This window comes from Podarcis muralis, chromosome 16 (genome assembly GCF_964188315.1).
Source record: "Podarcis muralis chromosome 16, rPodMur119.hap1.1, whole genome shotgun sequence".
Lineage (NCBI taxonomy): Eukaryota > Metazoa > Chordata > Lepidosauria > Squamata > Lacertidae > Podarcis > Podarcis muralis.
Genome location: NC_135670.1, coordinates 23,752,293 through 23,772,840, shown reverse-complemented (window position 1 = coordinate 23,772,840; position 20,548 = coordinate 23,752,293). Strand labels below are relative to the sequence as shown.

At 49.4% G+C, this 20,548-nt stretch overlaps 1 protein-coding gene across 6 annotated transcripts in view; it reads left to right on the top strand.

The window, feature by feature from the left end:
* EMID1 (EMI domain containing 1) overlaps window positions 1–20,548 on the top strand; it is a 70,518-nt gene continuing 49,970 nt past the window's right edge. For 3 of the 6 annotated variants that reach the window (XM_077920234.1, XM_028709405.2, XM_077920236.1), the window contains exons 1-3: window positions 3–911; window positions 14,405–14,518; window positions 15,907–16,010. In XM_077920234.1, the coding sequence (XP_077776360.1) occupies window positions 781–911; window positions 14,405–14,518; window positions 15,907–16,010 (349 nt within the window). In that variant the 5' untranslated portion in view covers window positions 3–780. Of the gene's footprint in view, window positions 912–11,664; window positions 11,862–14,404; window positions 14,519–15,906; window positions 16,011–20,548 lie in introns of those variants that run through there. The other 3 variants (XM_077920231.1, XM_077920232.1, XM_077920233.1) reach the window with 3 other exon arrangements.

Below are 20,548 nucleotides of genomic sequence, written 5' to 3'. Positions count from 1 at the left end.
TCTGCAGGTGAAATGTATAGATACGTGTTGCATTGGATATGCAACATATTTTGCAAATAAGATATTTTGCAAATAAGACAGAGGCACCTTGAACCAAAAGTGGGAAGGGTTAAGAGTTTCAGGCTAGACAAAGTTCTCCCCCACCTCTCTGCTGGAAATCCAGCCCCTGGAAGGCTACCCTTCCACACGGCCGGGGCCCTCCAGCATGTGGGGGAGGAGGAAAGAGGAGGCCCTTTTTTTTTTTTTTTTTACTTTTGCGCTCTTTTGATCTATCCGGCGCAGCCTGCACGCTTTTGCACGCGCGCGCAGCAGCTGATCAGCGCCCTCCTGCAGCCGAGCTGGATGCGGAGAGAAAGGAGTTGAATGCCATTTTCTCCTCCCGTGCTTTTCTTTTCTCTTTTTAAAAAGATAGATCTCATTTCTTCTTCTATTTATTTGGGGTTTGCAGCTTGTAAGCAGCAGCAGCGCGCAGCTGAGCTCTTTCCCCTCCTCGCTCTGTTTTGGCTGAAACCCCTGGATTTATTCCGGCTGTGCTTGGCACGGAGCCACCCATACTCTCTCTCTCTGTTTTTTTTTCCTCTCTCTCCTTTGCCAAGCGGAGGACTTTTGCTCTCCCGCGGTTGCCTTGGCTGGGCGTCTCAATGAGGGCTCCTTAAGCCGGGGAGCCTTTTGCGCGTCGGGGAGGACGCACGGCTCGCTGGGGAGGTTTTCCACCCCTTCTCCTCGCCACGGTTGCCTGGAGGGGGACTGGCCGGCTCTCCAGCTGCCCCGCGGCTCCTTATGGAGACGTCCGGGAGAAGGCGGCGGCGTTGGCCGGGCTGCCTCCGAGCTGCGCTTTGGCTTTGCTGTTTGCTCCCGGCGCCGGTCAGCTGCACCTGGAACCGTGCGGGGCTCCAGTACGCCAATCGGAGGTAAGGCGGGCGTGTGGTTACTCCGGGTGGATTGTGCTTTTTAATGCCCGGAGCTCCTTGGGCTAGGCCCATCTAATTCATCCTTCTTTCCCAGCAAGACAGATGCCTCTGGGAAGCGCGCAAGCCCTGTTGCTTTATCTCTTTGCAGATATACTGCTCCTACACAAGGGAGCTCCGTTTTATTTATGGCATTCATAGGTTCAACTTTTCCTCCAAGGAGCTCCAAGTGGTGTGCAGGAGTGCCGGCTTGGCCCTACGACTGGGTGCCTGGGGCTGTGGGCGTCATGCAATGTGCACGGCCCTGGCACCAAAATTTGTGGGTGCCCGGCCCCTTCATGGGGAATTTTGTGGGTGCTCAGGGTCCCAGGGAGTTGGCACCTATGGTGGTATGCATGCCCCTTTGCAGCTTTATGTAACCCTCCACAACAACCCTGTGAGGTTGGTTAGGCTGAGAGGCAGTGACTGGTCCAAGGAGACCCAGTGAGCTTCCTGTCCAAGTGGATATTGGAACACTGGTCTCTCCCGGGTCCTCGTCTCATGCTGTAGCCATTATGCCACACAGCCATGTTATTTCCTCAGAAAGGTTTCCCTAGTGGCTAATGAACAAAACATACAAGAAGCTGCCTCAATACCGAGGCGGGTCATTGGCCTTTGTAGATCAGTGATGGCCACACTGACAGGCAGCAGCTCTCCAGGGTTTCAGGCAGTGAATATTTTCCTGCCACATCTGCAGACGGAGCTGGTGAATGAATGTGGGACCTGCATGCAAAGCGGCCGCTTTGCCATTGAACTGCAACCCTCCCTCACTGATATTTATTGTCTTAGCTGTTGTTGCCACCCTGATGGATGAAGGGCAGCGAATAGAGGCAACAAAGAGCATAAGAAATAAAAATGGAATGAGAAAGAACAGGGCACACTCAGAGAAAAGGCTGGGCAGGGAGGAGGAGAAAAGCAAGCTCAACTCCATCAGCACAGTATGAGAATCTTAATCTCCGGGTTGTGGGTTCAAGCCCCACGTTGCGCAAAGGATCCCTGCATTGCAAGGGGGTTGGACTAAATGACCCTTGTAGCCCCTTCCAACTCTGCAATTCTATGATTCTGTGATATACCAACCAGCCGGGATGGAGAGAGTAATGGATGTGTTCACACTATGTGAATTTGCACCAACATTTCGAAAACCACCTGGGCTGCTGGCCATGAATGGGTCTGGTGGCAGTGAATTCCATAAGTTAATTGTGCTTTGTCAGCTCTGAAGTTAGGGCTAGTTCTGAAGGCATGTTTTAATAACCATATCAAAAGTTATCAAAACTTTTATACTTGCAGTGAAGGAAATTAAGGAATGGTGAAATGATAGGACCTCCCCACCCCTATTTTGAATATAGTTTTAGAGCACTCCTAATCTATATTGGGGGTCTTGCAGGGTAATGACTAATCTAGCTACTGAGTTTAGGTATAAATGGCAAAGGGTAGCTGTAGTAGTTTTGGTTCCCACATTGGCTTAGAAAGTACAGTGGTACCTTGGGTTAAATACTTAATTCGTTCCGGAGGTCTGTTCTTAACCTGAAACTGTTCTTAACCTGAAGCACCACATTAACTAATGGGGCCTCCTGCTGCCGCTGTGCCGCCAGAGCACGATTTCTGTTCTCATCCTGAAGCAAAGTTCTTAACCTGAAGCACTATTTCTGGGTTAGCGGAGTCTGTAACCTGAAGCGTATGTAACCTGAAGCATATGTAACCTGAGGTACCACTGTACAAGCTATGTACGCTTGCATCAAAACTCGAACCGGATCAAATTTCTCCGCCATCCTTATTTGTGACACGTATTTTAGTGTAGCAAGTCTTGGTGAAAGGGCCCTTCCAAAGATTCTGCTAGCAACATTGGCTAGCCATAAATAAAGCAAAGGACACCTTTATCAATGGACAGAGAACAACAAGGCGAGTTAAGGAAGGGTGGCCCATCTCCAAATGCTGGTGTCATTTGCTCTTTGTTTATTTATCTGTCACATTTATATCCCACCAAGGAGCTTCAGACAGCATACATGGTTGTCCCCCTCCTCGTTTATTCCCCTCGACAACCCTGTGAGGTAGGTTAGCCTGAGAGACAGTGACTGGCCCTAGTGAATTTCTGTGGCTGAGCAGGGGATTGAACCCTGGTCTCCGGGGTCTTAGTCCAACACTCTAGTCACTATACTACACTGGCATTCCTAGCCTGGGCAGCCTCTAACACTGAAATTGGGGACCTCATGCCCAGGGACCATATGTGGCCCTCTGTTCCCCTTTATCTGGCCCCTGGGGATCTCCCTAGCCTTGCCTTTCACCTTCCTCCAGTGTTTTTGCCTGGCTGGGCTGTGTCCTTGAAGCCTGATGGTGATTCTTGCTTGCTTGCTTGGACGGATGGATGGAGGACAGAGAGTCTGCAGCACTAGAAACCAGCCTGGTGTACAAAGGGGGACATTTATACCTGATGCTCTGCCCACTCTCAATTCCCAGCATGCAGCCCCCAGGCTGAAAAAACGTTCTGGGCTCCTGCTACAAAGTCTGCTGCACCAGGTTGAGAGGGGGAAAAGAATGCGGAGGCAGGAAAAGAAGCATTTCCTACTCTTTGAATGACCACAGCTAATTATAGGCATTGCCCTGATAATGTTGGGGGTGGAGCATCCTGGCTCACTCTGGGCCATCACTTGCCTGTGATGGCAATGCAGGAGTCGGGCTACGGAACCGCCAAGCTGATTGCAGCCATATATGCTCATTTCTGCTTGCTGCATTTCAAGGGGGTTCTGGCCTTCAGTAAACACTGCAGTCAAATAGAGGGGGAGAGTGGAAACCCTACTAGGTAAAGGTAAAGGACCCTGTGATCTAAACCACTGAGCCTCTTGGGCTTGCCAATCAGAAGGTTGACGGTTCGAATCCCCGTGACGGGATGAGCTCCTGTTGCTCTGTCCCAGCTCCTGCCAACCTAGCAGTTTAAAAGCACACCAGTGCAAGTAGATAAATAGGTACAGCTGTGGTGGGAATGTAATCGGTGTTTCTGTGCACTCTGGTTTCCGTCACGGTGTCCCCTTGCGCCAAAAGCTGTTTAGTCATGCTGGCCACACGACCCAGATAGCTGTCTATGGACAAACGCCGGCTCCCTCGGCCTGAAAGCGAGATGAGTGCCACACCCCATAGTTGCCTTTGACAGGGCCAGATAAGTGGGTTGTGTGAATCCTTGCTAAGTTATACTCTGACATGATTTGCGTCAGATCATTGGTCTGTCTAGCTAGTATTGTCAACACTGGCTAGATTTCAGAGAGGATTCTCTCCTAGCGTTATGTGGAGATGCTGGGGGTTGAACCTGGGACCTTCTGCAAAGCAAATCCTCTGCCACTGAGCTGCAGCCATTCCCCTGAATGCCTTGGTGGTTTTCCTGATGAGTTAGATTTTTTACTGAGAGGCGGTGGAAGACAGGAGTGCCTGGCGTGCTCTGGTCCATGGGGTCACGAAGAGTCGGACACGACTAAACGACTAAACAACAACAACAACAATTTTTTTTTATGGTGTGACTTGCTTCTGTGGCATTTTTTTCCTCTGTAAATGAATGGTGACATAGAAATATTTCAGTTAAATAAAATGGCACAGGCTGCATCATGCATGTACTTTTGGGTCATATCCATGCTATACATTTAAGGCACTTTAATAGTCATCTCTCTCCCCTGCCCCGAATCCTAGGAACAAAAGTTGTCTGCTCTGGTGGCTACTAGCCAGTGTTTGAAATTAGCCAGGTGCCAGGTGCATTTTGCACCTGGCTACCAGCCACTTGCGACCAAGTGAAGATGCCTGGGCTCCAGGATGGCACCTGACGCCTCCACCATCTGCAGGTGCATGCCAGGGAATCCTTGGATCTTGACTGTTTCCACATACATAGGATGCTCGGGTTGCGAATGTGATCCATGCAGGATGCACGTTCGCAACCTGCAGCATTCGCAACCCGCGTCTGTGTGTCTGTGCACGTGCGGGTTGTGATTCAGCATTTCTGCGCATGCGCGAAGCGCAATTTAACGCTTCTGCGCATGCGCAACCACCAAAACCTGGAAGTAACCTGTTCCGATACTTCCAGGTTTCGGCGGTCTGCAACCCCAAAAAAACACAACCTGAAGCAGCTTTAACCCGAGGTATGACTGTACTAGCAACACATCCTGTAAAATTCTACCCATGATATTTTATCTGTACAATCAGAATGCATTTCAGGAGCCAAAAAGTCGTGTTTTGAACTCACAGCTGTCCATGGAGGCACAGGTCAGTTTTGTGTCCAGGGCAGCTGTCTACCAGCTCCGCCTGGTTCACTCGCTGATACCCTACCTGCCCGCATACTGTCTTGCCAGAGTGATGCATGCTCTGGTTATCTGCCACTTGAATTACTGCAATGCTCTACATAGGGCTACCTTTGAAGGTGACCCAGAAACTGCAACTAATCCAGAATGCGGCAGCTAGACTGGTGACCGGCAGTGGCTGCCGGGACCATGTAACCCTGATCCTAAAGGATATTCATTGGCTCTCAGTACGTTTCCGAGCACAATTCAAAGTGCTGGTGCTGACTTTTAAAGTCCTAAATGGCAGCAGTCCAGTATACCTAAACGAGTGTCTCCACCTCCATTGTTCAGCCCGGATACTGAGGTCCAGCTCCAAGGGCCTTTTGGCAGTTCCCTCACCGCAAGAAGCAAAGTTACAGAGAACCAGGCAGAGGGCCTTCTCGGTAGTAGTGCCCTCCCTGTGGAACACCCTTCAGACGTCAAGGAGATAAACAACTACAGTGGATGCTCTGGTTCACATTCGCAACCCGCAGCGTTCGCAACCCGCGTCTGCGCATGCGCGGTTTGCGGTTTGGTGCTTCTGCACATGCCCAAACATGATTTAGCACTTCTGCGCATGCGTGACCGCCGAAACCCAGAAGTAACCCATTCCGGTACTTCTGGGTTTCGGCGTTCCATAACCCGAAAAAACGCAACCTGAAGTGGCTGTAACCCGAGGTACGACTGTATGCAGCTTTTATACGTTATCTGAAGGCAGCCCTGTATTGTGAAGTCTTTAATGTTTAATGCTTTATTATGTTTTATATATTTAGTAAGCCACCCAGAGTGGCTGGGGAAACCCAGCCAGATGGGCGGGGTATAAATAATAAAATTGTTGTTGTTGAAAAATATGACTTGTATCCGTCTGGGCCAAAAATGGCAACTAGGCATTCTGTTATGGCGACTGCAATCCTGGCTTAAGGAGCCATTTGGTGCCTAGCGTACATATCTGAGTTTCTAGCACTCCTGCCAGCCACAATGGCTATCCTCTGCCTCCACAGTCAGAGGCAGCAATGCTTCTGAGTACCAGTTGCTGGAAACCGCAGGAGGGGGAGAGGACTCCTGTGTTTGAATCCTGCTTGCAGGTTTCCCACAGGTGTCTGTTTGGCCACTGTGAGACCAGGATGCTGGACTAGATGGGCCATTGGCCTGATCCAGCAGGGTTCTTACGTTCTTTCTTGGGGAGGGGCAGCCCTGCCTTAAGGGAGAGCATCCCTTTCAGCCAGCGGCAATGCTGGCCAGATGACGTTCCTCCCCAGACCAGGCAGCCTGCCTCCCAGGCGTCATGGGAACCGTGTCTAGGGAGGTCTTGCAGCTGGAGAGCGGAATCGAGACAGCCGCAGAGCGCTTCTTGCGGTTGGCCCAGGTTTTTTTTTGGGGGGGGGGGGAGGGAACAGAAGATCAGGGAGATCTACTCATTAACTCCACTTGGCCACTGGCGCCCGTCCCTCTTGGCGGGCTGGGATCTTGGCCACAGGGGCGGCCCTGATGCTGAGTGTTCACATTCCACGAGCGCGAGGGACAACCCCTTCCAGCTGCTCTGGGGTGAGCGGTTGTTGGCCAGCTACCCACCCACCCGCAAGCCTGCAGCATCAGGACCAGAAGAGGCCTGATTGACAGGGGGAAGGCAAGGCATAAAGAGGCTTTTGTGATGGGCTCTGGGGGCGGGCAGTGGCCAGGGTGTCGCATGGCCTCGCTCCAGGAGGTAGGTGGTGGCCGTGGGGCTGGCGTGATGCTGAGGAGGAATGTGACAGGAATGTCAGAAGTAGGGGAGTTGTCATCGTCCGTCCCCCTTCATCAACCCCAGACTGGAACCAGTCCCTGGGCAAGTGGTGTGCTCAAGAGATGGGGCTCTGTCAGCCTTTAACAGTAAGCACCTTGACCCCTGTGAGACTCTACTCCACCCCCCCAAAAGTATCAGAGCAACTTAGTAAGTTTCCCGTCCTCATTGAGCCCTTGGACAGCAGACTGAGAAGGCACACAGGGGTCAGAGTCTTGCGACCTCACTCCATTAGTTCTGTTGTGGCAGGCCTGCTCCATCAGGTCTCCTCTCCTCTCCTTTCTTTTTTTTTTTTTAAGTATAAATTTTATTAGTATTTTCCACACAACGACATAATAATAATAACAATTTATTATTTGTACCCCGCCCATCTGGCTGGGTTTCCCCAGCCACTCTGGGCGGCTTCCACGAAGACCAAAAATACACTAAGATGTCACACATTAAAAACCTCCCTGAACAGGGCTGCCTTCAGATGTCTTCTGAATGTCAGGTAGTTGTTTATCTCTTTGACAACTGGTGGGAGGGCGTTCCACAGGGTGGGTGCCACTATTATCAAAAAATAACAATACACAAAACACAAAAACTGACATTCAAAAAACAAATCCATATCTTACAAGTTAATAATATAAACACTAAAAAGAAAAACAAACATTAACTTCTACCAATCCCACAACACCTCCTTTACCTCTCATTGTGTCTTCCTGTTTTCCTTATCATCTCTATCCTAGCATCCAGATATAAATCCCTCTTTCTTATCCTTTCACAAGGTTATTCCTTACTTACTTGGCAGGGGAGACACCTTGATCATGAAGGTCTCTCCTTTCAGTTGTCATAGAATCCTAGGGTTGGAAGGGCTCTGTCTTTTGCCATGCCTTCCCTATTTGCAGAGTGCAGCATGCATTTCAGTGATGTAGGCAGGCCTGAGACTGGCTCCCCTCCTTTTGGGAATGAATGGAGCCCTGTCTGTAGGTGGTCTCTTCTGGTTGAAGGACTGTGCGGGGCAGTGGTTGCTGGGCAGCCGAATCCTTGCCTCTCATGCTGTGTGGAATGACAGAAGTTGCTTGAGGTTCCTTTGATCCTGCTCCATCCGTGAGGCTGCAACACAATGAAGCTTCTGCTGGGATGCTGGCTTGAGCCTCTGGGGTTGTGTAAAAGGTGGAGGAATGCATGATTTGGGGCTGAACTGGTGTGTAGGGGAAGAGACAGACCCCAGCCCTTATAAATTTGGCTTATGGTGAGTCAGCAAAGTGTCAAGCCAACATTTGCAACAAACCTGTGGGTTGTTGTTGTTTTAAGTGGTGAATTTCAGGAAGCTCAACAACTTTGAGGGAAAGCTTTTCCAGAGGGATTGCAGCGAAAGCAATAGAGGGTTGCTGCCTCCAATGTTAGCCCTACTCAGGGTAGACCCACTGAAATGGCAGTATATGGCTACTGCTGTGGCATCGGGCTAGAACTTCATTGTCACCGTTGACCACGTTGACTAGAATCATAGAATCATAGCGTTGGAATAGACCACAAGGGCCATTGAGTCCAACCCCCTGCCAAGCTGGAAACACCATCAGAGCACTCCTGACACATGCTTGTCAAGCCTCTGCTTAAAGACCTCCAAAGAGGGAGACTCCACCACACTCCTTGGCAGCAAATTCCACTGTTGAACAGCTCTTACTGTCAGGAAGTTCTTCCTAATGTTTAGGTGGAATCTTCTTTCTTGTAGTTTGGATCCATTGCTCCGTGTCCGCTTCTCTGGAGCAGCAGAAAACAACCTTTCTCCCTCCTCTATATGACATCCTTTTATATATTTGAACATGGCTATCATATCACCCCTTAACCTCCTCTTCTCCGGGCTAAACATGCCCAGCTCCCTTAGCCGTTCCTCATAAGGCATCGTTTCCAGACCTTTGACCATTTTGGTTGCCCTCCTCTGGACACATTCCAGTTTGTCAGTGTCCTCCTTGAACTGTGGTGCCCAGAACTGGACACAGTACTCCAGGTGAGGTCTGACCAGAGCAGAATACAGTGGCACTATTACTTCCCTTGATCTAGATGCTATACTCCTTTTGATGCAGCCCAGAATTGCATTGGCTTTTTTAGCTGCCGCGTCACACTGTTGGCTCATGTCAAGTTTGTGGTCAACCAACTCAAGCCAGGGAAAGGTCAGAGGGAAACAAAATACCTTATCTTCCGGGAATTTGTCTAACCCACTTTTTGAAGCCGTTCAGGTTGGTGGCTGTCACTGCCTCCTGTGGGAGAGAGTTCCACAGATTAACAATGCACTGTGTGAAGAAGTCCTTTCTTTTATCTGTCTTGTCTTTCCCAACATTCAGCCTTGTTGGACTTTCACAAATTCTAATTTTATGCAAAGAGGAAATTTTTTTTTCTTAATCCACTTTCTCCGTAATTTTATACATTTCTGTCGTGTCACCTCCTTTTTGCCTTTTCTATAAGCCTAAAAAGTTCAAGTTCAGGAATGGGGCACAGAGGAGGCTTTAACTCTTTCCACCCACTGTGTTCTCATCAAAAATCTCCCCCCCACCCAAGCTGCTATTGGTCCCAGGAGGGGCAATTTTTCTCAAGGCTGTGGTGTGGGAAGCAAATATTAACTGGGCTCCAAAGTCCTAATTTTGTCAGTAGCAGTTCTATTTTACAATCCCTTTAAAAACCATACAGATGATGCATTTGATGTGATTTGCCATTTGACCCTCAGCCCCTTTTGGGTAGTGTGCTCCCGTGTGAAACTGCCTTCTGCCAGCTCCCACCGATTTACTGCAAGAAGAATACTGGTGAAGTGATCCAGGCTTATGGGGGGGGGGGAGTCAAAGACCCCTTACTATTTCTGCAGCTGCAGCGTCCCAGCAGAGATCTTGCCTCCAGCATCTTAGAACCACCCAATCAAGCACAAAAGGGGAGTTTTCTAGCCACTAAGAAGTTGTCTCCTTCCCCTTTGTGCTGATGGGAGCCAATCAGAGCGAAAGGAGGTGAGCCAGCCAATGAGGGTGGGCTCCTAGGGTCCTTCTGGAGGAGAGGCGTGGGAAGAACACCAAGGAGGTGTTTAGGAACCCTGAAAAACAAACCAGGGGCTTCTGTCTCAAGAGAATGGCATGCGAATTCTGCTGCGTACAATGGAACTTTGCAGAAAGACTCTTAAAGGTGACATTGGAGCGCTCCAAATCATTTGCCCATCTGCGGGCGCAGGTAATAGTCGATCTAGCTGAAAGGCAACGCATCAAGATCTGCATTGACTGTTGCAATGTTGTTGTTATTATCGAATAATTGTAAAATAATTGTAAAATTGTAAAATGGTTGTATAATCAAAGAAGGGGGAGTGGCTTTGTCTCTAGTGAAGGGACCCTGCAGTTCTGAATTTGCCGCTAAAGTAATGATAAGGAAGCAGGTCTCTAGCCCACAAGCAATGGCAAAATCTGTGGTCCTCCATATATTGTTAGACTCCCAATACCCCAATACCCTCCAGTCCAACATCCTGGGATGATGAGAGTTGGAGTCCAATAACATCAGCTGAGCATGCCACAGGATCCCTGTGCCTTATTTACACACTTGCCCCACAGGCCTGTGATGACTGTTGCCTCCATCAGAGACATGGCAGTGCAATCCTTGCAAACTTACTTGTGTGCAAATTGCACTTTGTCACTGTGTGGCTTATTCCCAGGTAAGTGTCTCTATGCGGGCAGCAACCATTTTGCGTGAGGGTTCTGTTCCCGGCTCTTGAGTGTGTTGGCGGAGAGCATCTAAGTGTCCCTGCCCCATTCAGCTTCTGATCTGCCTTCATGCATCAATTGGATGTGCTTAAAATAGAATGGCAGGACGTGAGTGGCGCTGTGGGTTAAAGCACAGAGCCTAGGACTTGCCGATCAGAAGGTCGGCAGTTCGAATCCCCGTGACGGGATGAGCTCCCGTTGCTCGGTCCCTGCTCCTGCCAACCTAGCAGTTTGAAAGCACAGCAAAGTGCAAGTAGATAAATAGGTACCGCTCCGGCAGGAAGGTAAACGGCGTTTCCGTGCGCTGCTCTGGTTCGCCAGAAGCGGCTTAGTCCTGCTGGCCACATGACCCGGAAGATTTACGCCGGCTCCCTAAGCCAATAAAGCAAGATGAGTGCTGCAACCCCAGAGTCAACCTAATGGTCAGGGGTCCCTTTACCTTTACTAAAACAGAATGGCACCCTTAATTTCCAGAAACCACGGTGGTGGTGCTGAATCCCGAAGAATGCAGCAGTCCTATCCACTCACACTTGTGAGATTTTAAAAAAGGCATCCCCTCCCACTGGAAGGGCAAACTGGGATTCGCTGGGACATGTACCACCAAACTGGGACAGCTTAGGGAGGGGAAGGCTGCTAGCCAAGATCTGCTGGCACGATTGGAGGCAGTGATGTTTCTGAAGGCCAGTTGCTGGAAACCACAATGCTCTTGTATGCAGGTTTCCCACTGGTTGGTCCCTGTGAGAGCAGGATGCTGGACTAGACGGGCCGTTGGCCTAATCCAGCAGGCTCTTCTTGTGTTCTTAAGCCTTTGATCAATAGGAACCCCTTGGAGTGATGCCTCGACACATCGCTGACATCAGGCCCTTGCTGTTCTGAGCCTGCTCGGCCGCTCCCAGCTCTTGACCTGCTGAAAGGTCTCCATTTAGATTAGATCAGGGCTTGAAAGGTGACCTCCAGATTCCATGTGTTTTGGCAACCTCAGGGTCTCGCATTACCTGACCCTTTTGCCGGCTCTCCTGGAAAAGCTTGCAGCTGCCTGGAATTCAGAGACTTAACGTGTCTCATATATGCGCGCCAGACGGATGGAGAGAGTAGCAATGCAAGGTCCTGTGAACCCCCCACAAGGCGAGTGAGTATTTCCTTTCTCCGTCCTGCCAGCCAGGGATTTATGACTCTGGCACGGAAAATTACAGACCTCTCAAGAGCAAGACTTGGCACCAGGTTTCTGGGGCTGGAGGGAATTCCCCTTCCTGTTTGCTCTCTGGAATGCTTAATCGCCTCTCCAGGGCCGTTTTCCAGCCTTTTCAAGTTCTCGCTCTCTCCTCCCCTATATTATGGGCGCACAGACACACACACACACCCTCTTCCTTGCTCAGAATGTGGAGAGGCAGTTCAGTTCAGTGCCAGCGGGGTGTTCATCTGGCAACTCTGCAGTGTTTTGGTTTCTTGGACCGAGTAAGGTGTCAATCACGGACTGGGGAAAGTCTGGGCTGGGAATATTCCTGGGGTCACAAAGGCTTCGCACACTGGTTTTAACTCCATGTTGTCGCTTCGGTGTTGTAGTCATTAGGGGCTCGGTGGGAAGGTACCGGCCTCCTCACCATAGGTGTCAACTCCTAGGGGCCGAGCTCCCTTCGCCCTCCCCCCCAAAAAAAATTGAGGGGGCAAGGCATTGGCATTCAAATGGTGTGAGTGCTCCCCGTCATGTGATCAGTTATACAGGGCAGAACTTACCTGCCCCCTTCCCAATATTTTATTCAGGTTAGCACCCCTGCCCCTCATTGAGATTCTAGCTCTTGCCTTGAATTTTCTTTCGTTAGGGTGGGGGAATCAAAAGAGTAGGGGGAAGATGAAATGATTGACTTGTAAGGGACCTTTGAGGTCATCCAAACAGCCAAGAACATAAGAGCCTAGCGCAGGGGTCAGCAAGGCTCACTGGCCATGGGCTGGATCACTCCCACGGAGATCATCCGTGGGCCGAACCAGTGCAGCGCAATGCCAGAAATCGCGTCTGCGCATGTCCACGGTGCCAGAAATTGCTTCTGCGCATGCCCAGACGCTGAAAATCGTTCCTGCGCAGAAGCAATTTTTGGCATCTGGGCATGCGCAGAAGTGATTTTTGGTATCTGCGTGTGCATAGATGTGATTTCTGGCACCGCTCGGTGAGTCCCCGTGCTGCACTGTGCCTGTTTAGTGGGTGGCTCAGTTTGGGGGCGGCTCGTGGGCCGGTAAAATGGTCTTTGTGGGCTGCATCCAGCCCATGGGCCACATGATGCCAACCCCTGGCCTAGCGGCTGGGTCAGGTCAACACCCCGTGTAGCCCGGCATCCTGGACTCAGGGGTAGATGCAGTGCTGCTTGTTCACGCAAGTGTTTTGCACCTTCCACCCAGTGGCGTCCTCGTCAGACGGCAAGGATGGTAATGGCGAGGAACGATCAATGGTGCTCCTGTAAATAATCTCATAGAATCATAGAATCATCGAGTTGTCCCAAAGAAACCAGAGTCCTTTCTGTTGGGGATAATTCAGACTGAAATTCCCAGGTGTCAAAAAAGCTTATTTATGGATGCCACTACTACAGCCTGTGTTTTGTTAGCCCCCAAATGGAAAACGAGCGAAGTCCCGACTACAGAAGATTGGCAACTTAAGTTGACAGAATATGCGTAGCTTGCAGACGTAACATATAGAATAAGAGAACAAGAAGAGCATACGTTTAGAGAAGATTGGGAAATGTTCATTGAATATATGGGAAATACAGTGGGCGCTCGGGTTGCGAACGTGATCTGTGTGGGATGCACGTTCGCAACCTGCAGCGTCTGCAACCCACAGCAGCGCGTCTGCGCATGCGCAAGTCACAATTTAGTGCTTCTGCGCATGCATGACCACCGAAACCTGAAAGTAACCTGTTCCGGTACTTCTGGGTTTCGGTGGTCCGTAACCCGAAGAAACACAACCTGAAGCGTCTGTAACCCAAGGTATGATTGTAACTGTGTACGGCTGAAAATGCTGGCAGCATTAAGATATATTCAACAGTGTAAATAAGTTATGATGGACACAATAATGGAATACTGTACTGAATGGTATAGTTTCTGTAAAATATGCAGGGATTTATGATATGTAAAATGAACCATGGAAAGAAAAGAAGGGAAGTCACTGATATCTTAAGTATGTAAAAATGAGTACTTTAAATTGTAAAACAGAGATATATATATATATATATATATATATATATACACACACACACACACACACACACACACACACACACACACACATATGAGAGAGAGAGAATTGTAGAGCTACAAGGAACCCCCAAGTGTCATCTAGTCCAACCCCCTGCAATAGAGGAATCTCAGCTAAGGCATCCATGATAGATGGTGATCGAGCTGGGATAGAAGGACTCGAGAGATCCCTGGGGTACCTCGGACCTATGTTGGGCTTTGTCAATTAATACAAGGACCTTGTACCTGGCTTGGCTGTAAGTGGGCTCTAATGGTGGTGCGGCATGTCACTCAGATGCCCCCACCAGCAGTCTGGCCACCACATTCTGCTGCAGCTGGAGCTTCCGGAAGCTTCTAGACCAGGCATATAACACGAGGGCAAAGGCATATTCTGCCTCCGCTGCTGTTCCTTAGCACCCGGTGATCCATCCTGTGTCTCTTGCCTCTTTTCAGGAATTGGTGTTCTTACACTGTCGCCCGGACGGTTTCCTGTCATATCCAGAATGGCACCTACCTCCAGAGAGTGTTCCAGAGCTGCTGGTGGCCCACGACTTGCACGGGGGGCAGGTGAGGAAGCCGAAAGCATTGGACCAGCCTCCCACATCCTTTCCAGCCTGTTTGCCATCCCACATACCCTGAAACATGGAAACCGAGCTCTGCCTGCCTCCATTTCCAAACGAGTGGGTCACATTTGATGGGTCGGTGGGGCTTGACACCTGCCAGTCACCCAGTGTCCTATCTGCAGCTGGTGGGTGGGGCTTGGCCAAAATGGCCCCGCAGGCCAAACGAGGAGGTGCAGTGGGTCCGTTGAGGCCCACTGGCTGGTGGTTTCCTGGCTTTAAGGCCTCTGTTGCCAATGCCATTTATTTATTTATCCTTACATTTATTCTTTTTATTTCATAAAATGTGCATACAGTGGTACCTTAGTTCTCAAACTTAATCTGTTCCAAAAGTCTGTTCCAAAACCAAAGCGTTCCAAAACCAAGGCGCACTTTCCCACAGGAAGTAATGCAAAATGGATTAATCTGTTCCAGACTTAAAAACAACAGCAATTTAAGGTGAATTTTACTATCCAATGAGATCATTGATCCATAAAATGAAAGCAGTAATCAATTTACTGTACTATAATATAAATAAGACAGTATTATAGATGATAAAAATTAACATTTTTTTCTTACCTGCACTGATGATAGTCATTGTTTGGATGAGGGGCTTTTATCCATTTCCGCAGTAACACAATCAATCAGAATCAGTAGCTGAACTGGGTTCCACACAGTCACAAAAACAAATTAACCGAAAAAGCCTCAAAAACAAAAACACAAAATAAATAGCAAAAACAAAAGCGCCAAACTGAATCAGTTCTGGAAGTCCCTTTGACTTCCGAAATGCTTGAATACCAAGGTGCAGCTTCTGATTGGTACAGGAGCCCCAGAAACAATAGCCGATAAGCCGCATCGGACGTTCAGCTTCTGAAAAATGTTCGAAAACCGAAACACTTACTTCGGGGTTTTTGGCGTTTGGGAACCAAGGTGTTTGAGGACCAAGGCGTTTGAGAACCAAGGTACCACTGTACAGCTTGATTGTAAAAGCAAACCTCTAAGCAGTTTATAAAAAGAATAAAACAATAAAACTGAATACCTCCTTTCCCCCCAAGGGTCTCAAGGTGGCCTAGAAAATCTTACCTCCCTGCATTTTCTCCTCATATCAACCCTGCCGGCTCGGTTAGGCTGATGGACAGTGACTGGCTCAAGGCTTACCTACTGAGTGTATCATGGCTGCGAGGGGATTTGAACCCTGGTCTCCTTGGCCCTTGGCCCTCCAACCACCCACTCCGCTCTTCCCTCCACAGCCCCACACTTTATTTTAGGAGTTGGGTCCCCACAGAAGCCCCAGGCTCTCTGCGCTTGTAGCTCCTGTTGCCTGAAGAAGCCATTTTGTTTTTTGTCTCTCCTCAGCTATAGAACGATTGTCAGGCCAACGTACAAGCAGGCCTACAAGACGGTCACGGCTCTGGAGTGGAAATGCTGTCCGGGACACACGGGTTCCAATTGTGAGGCAGGTACGAGGCAGCCGGCTGGGGTGGGCGCAGAGATAAGGCCCGGTTCATAGATTCATAGAATTGTAGAGTTGAAAGGGACCTTGAGGGTCATGCAACTTACTGCAATTCAAGAATCACATCTATGGTTGTTGGCATTGATATGACCGTTATGTGATTCTTGCTGCTTTGTACAGGTACGTAAGCAAATAAACATGTCCCCCAAGGGTCTTATGGTCTGAAACAGTGGGGAAGGGGAAATTGAAGGATGGTTGGGGCAAAGCTATGCTCCGCTGTCTGGTGCAGCCCCCTGAGGTGCAACTTATTTATCTTATTTATTTCGCAAAATTTATGTGCCGCGTGATTGTAAAGGGAATGTCAGGGAACTGACATCGGAGTGAGAGGCGAAGGGAAGGCTCCCGGATGATGCTGGCGAAGGGCCCAGCAGGGGGAGAGGCAGCTCAGTAGAGGGGGAAGCAAATCAGCGCAACACCAGGGATAAAGGGGGGCAGGTGGGGGAATCGGCGAGAGGGCTCCAGGACTCTTCACTGGACATCAGGGGGGAGAGCACAGGTCCTCCGCTACCCACGCCCTCCCTGCGCAGAAGATTCCCGCGCAGTGAGAGGAGGAGGAGACTGGGCGTCAAACAACTTTTATGTTGGAAGAGGTTTAAGAAACGCCCACTGACGGATTCTGCTAGTGACTGAGGCAGCCACGATGAGAAGGGCTGTCCAGTCAGAAAGGTTTAACAAGGCAATTTAGCCTGGAGAGGTGGCAGTTTACGCACGAGCAACCCATACGCATTACAGGGAAGAAACCTCAAAGTGGTTTGCAAGAAGTCGTCCCAAGGAGCTTGCGAGAAAGGTCCCACTTGCCCTCTGTCTTGCTTGCGCGTTTTCAGCCTTGAAAGTGCGCAAATTAAATGCACATAAGACGTGGCATAAGATACGGCAACATACAGAAACCCACGACGTTTCAATACTATGAATATCATAAGATTGCATTAACAATGTCACACTTCCTGGCAATAGCCAAAATACCAAGGTTGCTGGTCAGGGTCGCCTCAGTTCTAGAGACAGACACCCCTCCCCTGATGTTGTTCATGGTCCTCCTGCAGCAACTTGCAAACCTTCCAGAAGGCTGAGTAGCAGTGTCCCGGGAACTGTGGTTTGCTGAGGGTGCTGTGAGATGCTACCACAGAGCAGGTGGGACACGGGTGGCGCTAAACCACTGAGCCTCTTGGGCTTGCCGAACAGAAGGTTGGCGGTTCAAATCCCCGCGACAGGGTGAGCTCCCGTTGCCCTGTCCCAGCTCCTGCCAACCTAGCAGTTCGAAAGCAGACCAGTGCAAGTAGATAAATAGGTACTGCAGTGGCAGGAAGGTAAATGGCATTTTCATGCGCTCTGGCTTCCGTCATTGTGTTCCGTTGCGCCAGAAGCTGTTTAGTCCTGCTGGCCACATGACCCAGAAAGCTGTCTGCGGACAAACGCCGGCTCCTTTGGCCTGAAAGCGAGATGAGCGCCGCAACTCCATAGTTGCCTTTGACTGGACTTCACCATCCAGGGGTCCTTTACCACAGAGCAGTACGATTTAGAGTTCTCTAAGAGTGTTTGCTTATTGAAGGCATTTATAAATCGCTTAATTATTTTTAAATTAATGTTTCTGTGATGGGACAGGAGCTGGGTGAGGTGGTTCTGCCTGAGGTGGTTCCTAGCTGACGACTCGTGTAGATCTTGTGTCTGGGCCCCAGATCCCAAATGGCAGGGGGAAGTTCAATGTCCGCTTGGTTTGGGTTGAAGGAAGCAATGACTCAGGATGACCCAGAACGGAGCTGACCGATTCATCCTGTCTCTTTCCCTCCCCTTGTCTTTGAAGCAAGGAAGGATGTGAGCAAGGACCCAAGACTCCCAGATGCTGAGATGCTCTGGAGCAGGGGTCAGCAAACTTTATCAGCAGGGGGCCGGTCCACTGTCCCTCAGACCTTGTGGGGGGGCCAGGCTATATTTTTTTTGGGGGGGAGAGAAATGAATGAATTCCTACTCCCCACAAATAACCCAGAGATGCATTTTAAATAAAAGGATACATTCTACTCATGTAAAAACACACTGATTCCCGGACCTTCCATGGGCTGGATTTAGAAGGTGATTGGGCTGGATCCGGGCCCCAGGCCTTAGTTTGCCTACGCATGCTCTGGAGGGCTGCACATGGGCAAAGAAGAAATGGAAAATCCCCAAGCGAAAAGCCGGGAGAGTTTGCTGGGAAAGCTGAGAAGCGAAACTTTAGTACTCTATTTATAAAAACACAGGGAGACAGTAGAGTTGGAAGGGACCACAAGGGTCATTTATTCCAACCCCCTGCAATTCAGGAATCTTTTGCCCAACATGGGACTCGAACCCACAATGCTGAGACTGAGAATCTCAATGTTCTACTGGTTGAGTTGAGCTTGCTTTTCTCCTCCTCCCTGCCCAGCCCTTTCTCTTTGTGTGCCCTGTCTCTTGTCTCATGCTCTACCAACTGAGCTACCCCAGCTATCTAGATGGAATATATAAGATGACAAGATAGGTAAAGGGACCCCTGACCATTACGTCCAGTCGTGGCCGACTCCGGGGTTGCGGCACTCATCTCACTTTATTGGCTGAGGGAGCCGGCGTACAGCTTCCGGGTCATGTGGCCAGCATGACTAAGCCGCTTCTGGCGAACCAGAGCAGCGCACAGAAACGCCGTTTACCTTCCCGCCAGAGTGGTACCTATTTATCTACTTGCACTTTGATGTGCTTTCGAACTGCTAGGTTGGCAGGAGCAGGGACTGAGCAATGGGAGCTCACCCTGTTGCGGGGATTCGAACCACCGCCCTTCTGATCGGCAAGCCCTAAGCTCTGTGGTTTAACCCACAGCGCCTAGAGGTGTCCAAAATAATGCACGGCATGGAGGAAGTGGATAGAGTAAAGCTTTTCTTTCTCAGTCATAATGCCTGAACTCGTGGACATCAAACAAAGCTGAATGTTGGGAGATTCAGGACAGTTAAAAAAAGAAAGCACTTCACACAGCGCATGGTTAAAATGTGGAACTCTCTGCCACAAGAGGCAGTGGCTCTATTTAAAACTGGCTGCAGGACACCACACCTGGAGGCAGCGGGGCTTGCATTGGGCATACAGGACAACCTTCTCTGTCTTTCATTGCCTCTCCCAAGCCAAAATGGCCAGAGGCAGCTTCCTCTCTCTGCCCCATGGTAGAGCCGGCCCTGTGAATGCCACTGATTGTGGTGACAAGACGGAGGGGTGGTTTGCGGCCGGGAGGTAAGCTCCACTTAAACCACTCCACACACTTCCTGAGCCTTAGTGAAGGGTTTTGTAGCCCCCCCAAACCCAGCTATGCTTGACTGCGCATGGAAAAGGGGACCAGTGTCGGTAACTCCAAACAGCAGACTCAGATCATAACAGGTGGCAGGCAGCCAAGATGTCAGAAGTGATCCATAAAATAAAAGGACACCTGGTGCGAAATCCCATTATTGTGAAATCCTACCCGGTGGATGGATACTCCCTGTATTGAGTTTGGCAGAGCATAGTAGGAAATGAGAGAGGTCTGTGGTGGAGGGGAGTCTGACTGGGGCTGGTGGGGGGAGAGGGAGAGAAATAAGCCAACTTTGGAGAGAGGTACATTGGCAAGAGTAGAAAACCCTTAAGAGAGAATGCTCTGTTTTGCCAGGGAGATTCAGGATTATAATTTTGTTTTTTTAATTGGCTCTTGGTTTTGACATAATTTTTATTCGGATCCCATTTTATTATAGTCATTTTAATATTTATTAAGAGCAAATCGTCTTCCCTTCTTAAAGCTGACCTTCCAGGGAAATTCAGCGTACTGTAGTTTATTTGTGGCCAAGTTAATTTCAGTTTCTGCAGCCTTGGTCTACTTCTGTATGGTTAAACTCTGTTCAGCAATGGTCGAAGGTGCAGAAACAACCAAATAGGTCTGAGATCTGCGGGTAAAGGGTGGTATACAAATTGAATAAATCAAAATAAATCAAAATAAATACCCCTTGTTCAGGTCCTGGTGCCCTCAAGCTGTTGCCATCATCCTTGGCCGTTGGTTACGTTGGCTAGGGCTGATGGGAGGTTTTTTGGGTTGTTTTTTTTTTTATAAAAAATGGCTCTTATTAAAGATTTTCTTGTGTTAAAAAACAAACAAATATAGAAGGAAAAGTACATATAGCATCTCCGTTTTTGATTCGTAGGGTCTTCGTCACTGTTTACATTTGGTATGAGACACTATTGCCACAGACATTGTGCGTTTGTGGGGGGAAAGATGGGAAAGAGAGAGGGACGGAGGGAGGGAAATGGGAATAATGATCTTTTGTTCTGTTGCATAGTGTTTGTGCAGGGTTTTTTTGTTTGAGCATCATGTGAGTAGGTCCCTTGTTTTTATTTTTATTTTTCGCTCTATAAGACGCACCAGACCATAAGACGCACCTAGTTTTTGGAAGAGGAAAACAAGAAAAAAATAATCTGAATCCCATAAGCCAGGACAGCCAGTGGGATCGCTGCGCAGCGATCCCGCTGGCTGTC